General features: G+C 34.6%; 1 protein-coding gene across 1 annotated transcript; it reads right to left on the bottom strand.

The window, feature by feature from the left end:
• Positions 1-313: 313 nt before the first annotated feature.
• LOC132559953 (transforming growth factor-beta-induced protein ig-h3-like) lies at positions 314-6473 on the bottom strand. The gene is made up of 7 exons (XM_060224588.1): positions 6287-6473; positions 4977-5180; positions 3244-3251; positions 2760-2949; positions 2490-2588; positions 1568-1666; positions 314-417 (listed from the first exon to the last, which is right to left on the bottom strand). Exons 1-7 carry the CDS (start codon positions 6471-6473, stop codon positions 314-316), a joined length of 891 nt encoding a protein of 296 aa, XP_060080571.1.
• Between the last annotated feature and the right edge of the window lie 215 nt (positions 6474-6688).

Genomic DNA, 6688 nt, shown 5'->3' with positions numbered 1-6688 from the left:
CAAAATTACCACAAAGCATAATACATGTATAACGTACACTTATTTAGCAAGGCTTTGTCAAAGCCAATATGCAAAACATTATTATCGCTCATTGATATAGGATTGATCACATGCAATAAAAGTGACATATATATAATTTCGACACATTGACCTCAATCTATCTCAAATGCTATACATCAAAAATACACTTTCCAGTATTCTATCTCCAACAGATAGATTTCATTACCATCTTTAAAAAATATGTTATATTTTAGCTGACCAAACACACATCCCAGTAATACGTCATCAAGCATGACGTCAGCTGTTATCTACGTCACATTAAGACTGAGTCGATCTCATGAAGGACCCCATTTGTTGCAGATCTATCGGCAGATACCATAGTGGCATTGACACTGCCGAATTTCACTGACTTTGTATCTACAACAAAGGATGAGAGAAGTCTAGATTAGAATATCACTGACTTTGTATCTACAACAAAGGATGAGAGAAGACTGTATTAGAATATAACTGACTTTGTATCTACAACAAAGGATGAGAGAAGACTGTATTAGAATATCACTGACTTTGTATCTACAACAAAGGATGAGAGAAGACGAGATTTGAATTTCACTGACTTTGTATCTACAACAAAGGATGAGCGAAGACTGATTAGAATATCACTGACTTTGTATCTACAACAAAGGATGAGAGAAGACGAGATTTGAATATAACTGACTTTGTATCTACAACAAAGGATGAGAGAAGACTGTATTAGAATATAACTGACTTTGTATCTACAACAAAGGATGAGAGAAGACGAGATTTGAATATAACTGACTTTGTATCTACAACAAAGGATGAGAGAAGACGAGATTTGAATATAACTGACTTTGTATCTACAACAAAGGATGAGCGAAGACTGATTAGAATATCACTGAGGCCTCGTTTTAGGTAAATCGATCTTTTACGACTGACTGTCTACAGAATAACAACTGACGATATGTTGGTAAAATTTTAATTCAAACCTAGATTAAATAAAACGATTACAAAATAGGAATAAAAGAAAGATTTGCATGGAAACACTCAAAAATGAGTCCCTGAATAGATTATTGAATTTCTTGATCATATCCACCAAAGAATAGTCGTCATTTAGTTCCATATTAGGTGTATTCAAAATATGAAATGCAAGAATACGGTAATATATATGGGCTGTAAGAAAATTTTATCATTTTTTTTTTTTAGACAAATTTTTAGAGAAATTTATATCTGTTATGAGAAATTTAAAAATTCAGTTTAGCTACACTTTAATACAAATTAGTGGAAATCATCTAAATTCTGGTGAATCGCCAAGAGAACCATGTTATAGTGTCTATCGTTGTCTATGTCGTTTATCTCTAAATTACTTTTATAAACTTTTTTTCCAAACATTAATTTTGTTCAGGTATTAAGTTTGGTTTTAAACATAAAATCATACAACACATGGAAACAGAAAAAATAAAGGGGAGACAATTCAGGTCAAGACGTTTTGGAAACAACTGATCGTTGTTCAGCAGCCTGAAAACATTGTATAAAGGTCGTTAATACATACTCGCGGTAAAGTTTCCTCCACTTAACGTCTTTCCTGTCCCGATTACTCCAAGTCCTGCGCTGTACATAGTGGACAATACTATGTGATTTTCCAACACCTCTGAAATAGCCACTTTGGATTATACATACAACAAAAACTATGATACTGAAAGTGAATTAGCGATGCCTGTTGGGACTTTAAAGGAAGCCATTTTACTTCACTGTCATCTTGATAAACTCGTTACAACACTTAGAACTAGTTTGTAAAGATTCGTCAACCTGGAACTAATTTATAATACGTTTGATAACAACATATTTCAAATATATAGTGAATTAAGTAAATGGAAATCATGAAGAAGTTTTACGGTCGTCATAGCAATCTTATTGAGAAATATTATATTTCCTGGACATGTTTGATGATCTTTTGTCTGCCTGTAGGTTCCGTTGTTGTTTACCTTGTTCTTTTTTGAGAACGTGACATTACTTACTTGGATTGACCACATGACGGGTGTATTCGATGAAGCAGAAGACGCTTAATCTTCTGAATCTTCAGGAATTTCCGTGAATTTTTGTTCACATATTTCGCCCTAGTTTCATTGAATTTTAATTTGGATTATGATTGTGTTCGCGTGCATGGCCCAACAATAGTAAAAATACAATCAACATCTATATTTCATCATGCATACGAGAACATTTTTGAATGTTAGATGAACTGCATGTTTTACAAAGCTAATCATATCATATAAATGTTTTAAACGGATGTAGATGTATATTACTTATGAGAACGTTTGATATTTTTTCTAAATTTAATGGAAATATCTCATTTTCGGAAAAATGAGCAAATGTCGATTTACATCTTTTCTGTGCGTATCTTATGAAGATCGATGTGAAAAGAAAGATTTGGAATTCTACAGTTTATTTACCTGAAGAAGTGAAGTACTTACTTTTCAATTTTGGAATATCTGACAGCAAATTAGCGATAGCACCAGATGGTAATTTGGAGAATGCATCATCATTGGGAGCAAACAGCGTGTATGTACCATCTGTAATAATTGGGAACAAGAGGGAATGAAGTTGAGAAGAAAGCTGGTTAAGCGCTATGTCCTACAAAGAAGGGCGTTAAGAAGTATTACCAGATACACAAGTGAGCATGAATTGGTTATTATGGATAAGTACCGTCTGTAATAGATAATATTTATACGTGACGTCATTACCTTTAAGAGTGTCGAGAATTTGAGCTTTCGCCGCTAGGAGCAGTAGAGTTTGGTAAGACTTGGTGTTCGCTATATATTCGTAAAGACTGCCGGTAGGGGGCGGGTACATCACACGGTCCACTAGGTTGATGACGCCATTTGTCGCGTTTTCGTCACTGCGTAGGATGACGGCCCCTGATACTGTCATTAACTGCAAAGATGTTATTTGAAATTTCAGGTTTACGTCCTACTTAGGATAACATACCAACATATAAAATATTTTGGTTACTGATTCAGCTTTTACGGCTGAAAATCAGTTACCTGGGTTTTCCCCCGAACCTATCAAGATCCTTGCTCTGACAGATATTGCTGATCACGATGACAGACATGGACTACTTTGTCTCAATTTTATCTGTATCAAACAAAGGAGCAGGTCTTCTATATAACATTTTCGTCTGTATCAAACAAAGGAACGGGTCAACAAAGGAGCAGGTCTATATATAACAGTTTTATCTGTATCAAACAAAGGAGCGGGTCTTCTATATAACAGTTTTGCCGTTCAAACAGGACAAGCAGAATTTCTCTTCCAAGGCTATTCCGAGGCGGATCTGTTATGTAAGAATTCTGCTTATGCTTATGCATTATGCTTCTATTGATAAACTAGATTAGTGTTGGTCTGGATCCATACGTGCGAAGGTGTCCTCTCGAAGGGACAAACCAGACTACCCGGAGAAAATATGCATTGTCTGGTATCGAAACAACCTTTTTTAAATGAGTGAACAATCCCTTTTTCTGTCAGTACATTCCATTTTTTCCTGTCACTTAGCTACTGGTCTAAATTTTCAAGGTACTTTTTCAAAAGTCACCGTGTAAATTTCTACCGTTTGTTCATGTTTATCGAATATGGGTTTGATATAAGATTTCAATATGAAAGTTAAATGTGTTGCATGTGGAAAACAAAAAGTGACAAGTCCTAGAAGGAACTACACGTTGCTCTTTAGTATCTTACACTCAAAAGTTGAGTTTTAAAGTGCTATTCACTTATGTGTATGTTTTGTGTACGCATCTGTTGATTGGCTGTAGGGACTAGATAAATACATGTACATTCATTTAGATTTTTACTTAAAATATCACTAAGAAGAGCTAAACAAACTAGACTGAATGAGTTGCTTCTTCTATAAAATAGTAAATCATATTCCAAATATTACACCAGATTTTATTCTGAAATCAAGCAAGGAAAGGCTACAGGTGTTGATGTTACAACATAACACCATTGTAATGTCATTGTCTCACTCCATAAGATTATTACCTGTAATTGAAAAAAAAACCCAAGGTAATTCCTATTAATATAGGTGTTAATCAACGCGCTATACTTGGGTCTCTGCTGACAACTTTAATATTTTCTATTCAAAATGTCTGGAACATTCTACAACTGTGTCCATCGCATATATCTACCAGAATCAAGTGCAAGGTAAGACGCTTACCTCGACCATTTCCTATGACAAAACCAATAGATACCGTTTCCCACCAAGTTGTGAAATAAGCATTATGCGATTTCCTTTTTATGCATATTCCATTTCTATAGTGCAACATTGCTAGTTGATTCAATACTCAAAGGTTGATTCCCACGATCAAGATGTTGTACAATAGCTGACAGATAAATTCACAACACAGCATTTCAAGAGAGATGCAGATTAATGATCATTATTGAGACGTTTTATGGCCGTCATAATGATCTCCTTGTGATGTGAAGTTAGGAGTATTTGATACCCGTAAGTAACCCTGGTGGTTCCGTTATGTTTAACATTAAATACTAGGATTAACCAAGATTTACATGTTCTGTATCGTAAATGAAAGAGAAGACGCTTGCCCTTCCGGAACACCCGGTTTTACGGCTCTTTTACTTTTATTCTTTCTTTTGGTTTTCTTTTGTTCATATTTTGTCCTAAATCAATCATTTTGAATTTGAACTAAGGTTCTATTGACCTCTCGGTATATGGCTTTATATATGATATGTACATAAACTTGTACTTATGTGTGTCTAGTTTTCATCTATGATCCGCATATCCCATTCATGTAGCACTGATTAAGAAAACATGGCTAAATATGTGACAAATAATGATGTTGTAAGTTTAAAGCAAGCACGATTTTTAATGGATCGCGATGTAAGTAAATCATTTTAAGTAACATAAAAGCATTCGGTAAGTAAAAGCATTACATTGAACATTGGTGATAGACTTACGTTTGAATAGTTGTTGAATCGGACTGACTGACCAGCAGGGGTACTTGACAACAATAATTGTTCGTTGGTCAGTGTCGAAATATTGACGGATTTAGGTAGTATGTGGTAGAGGAGAATCTCCCTCATGGTGTTGTTATCTGACGTCACATCCGGTTGCAGTTTCCGAAACGCGCCATTACTGGGTAGAAATATCGTTGCGTCTGTAATAGAATTAACGACACGGTTAAAATTATCATGTTTTCGCTCGGGGTACTTAAGTTTTATATAGTTTTCGTCGAGTAAAAAGAAGACAGCAATAATGTTACGTTGTTGTGTTATGTATATTTTGCTGCCTGAAGAAAAATAAAATTGATCTATCCCCCTGATAACGGTGATAGGTAATGTATTAAATGTTGACTGATATTCATTCCAGCTTGCTTGCCTCATGTAGGCTTCCATTAATCTTACCGATTTGTCCAATGTTCAAGGAATGGTATTTTCTATTCGAGATAACGAACAAATATCGAAGTGTACTTCGAGACAATAAAATAGAAGGTTGATTTATACAGAATAATGCATTACTATCATGATATGAAGTGCATGAGGTGGCGCATAAAGAATAACTACCAAGCAACAATAATATTATAACACAACAAAAAGAATATATATTCTTTCATAGTAAAAATGTATATAATGTTGTTCTAAATAGATAATGTCCGCCTGTCCGTCGTAAACTTTGCTTTCCGAGCCTGTCCATCTCGGTACTCTTTGTTTTATGATAGTCTCGTTTTGCTTCCCCGTATTTTTCTATATTACATTATTATATTATATACTAAAACGTATTATGTGTATTCATGAGATGATATGTGTTGACACGCGCCACCAGGGTAAGGTTCAAACCCATGTTTTTTGTGGGTTTGCGTTCTGTCCAGGCATTGACCCTAATGTCAAGTTATATCGATATTTCATGTAAATCTCGAGCAAATCTTACCAGTGGTCTAATTTCAAGTATAAATTTAAAATGATTTAATGATACCCTCATACATGTTTATTTATTTTTCTTTGATTAATTTTCATAGTTTATGTCAAATAAGTTTATAATCACCACACGATACAAACCGTAAAAGTGTTTCAATGTTTCCTTCATGTTGGTCATGATTTTGATGTAAAACGTCGGTATTTGTATGTCATTTAAAATATATTGGGAGAAGGCGTTGATAAGTCGCAATAACTTATGTTTAAACCTTGTCCATCTTTTGGCAATAAATATGTTTAAACTGACAGATTATTTTTCAACTGATCAAATGCATAGTAATCGTGTACTTACCCTTTGTATAAAAGAGCGTTTTAAAAAGCCCGGTGGTATTTAGATACTGCAGAAACGTTAGGCCTTCGAAAAGATGAACACATTTTAAAATGTCCGTTCCTGGCAAACATGCTATACTACATCCAGGGTAAAAAACAGTTAATACAAGACACACGAGAAAAATTTTTGTTGAATTGTGTGTCGCCATATTGAAATATATTGAGTGGATTATAGGACTATGTTAATGCATGTGACGGGATTTTATCGCTCTAGATTAGGGTGTGTAGTTATCTACTACAACAAGTACCAACAAGGCCATGACATCCCTTCTTATCACAGGTGCAGATACACAGTCAGAGGTCAGGCTTTAAGGTCCGCATTCCCTTGAGAGATAATTCATACAAATAGTGCAGTTGTGTTATT

This window comes from Ylistrum balloti, unplaced genomic scaffold (assembly GCF_031769215.1).
Source record: "Ylistrum balloti isolate Yb309-2 unplaced genomic scaffold, AGI_CSIRO_Ybal_v1 Utg371000, whole genome shotgun sequence".
In the NCBI taxonomy this organism is placed as follows: Eukaryota; Metazoa; Mollusca; class Bivalvia; order Pectinida; family Pectinidae; genus Ylistrum; species Ylistrum balloti.
This window is presented reverse-complemented; position numbering and strand designations above follow the sequence as displayed.

Excerpts from the sequence above, each read along its gene's own strand:
- LOC132559953 (XM_060224588.1), bottom strand. The coding sequence starts at position 6,473 with ATGGCGACACACAATTCAACAAAAATTTTTCTCGTGTGTCTTGTATTA. Across the intron at positions 5,181-6,286 it reads AACGCTCTTTTATACAAAGG|ACGCAACGATATTTCTACCC; the intron begins GTAAGTACACGA and ends ATTCTATTACAG. Across the intron at positions 2,589-2,759 it reads AATTCTCGACACTCTTAAAG|ATGGTACATACACGCTGTTT; the intron begins GTAATGACGTCA and ends CAATTATTACAG.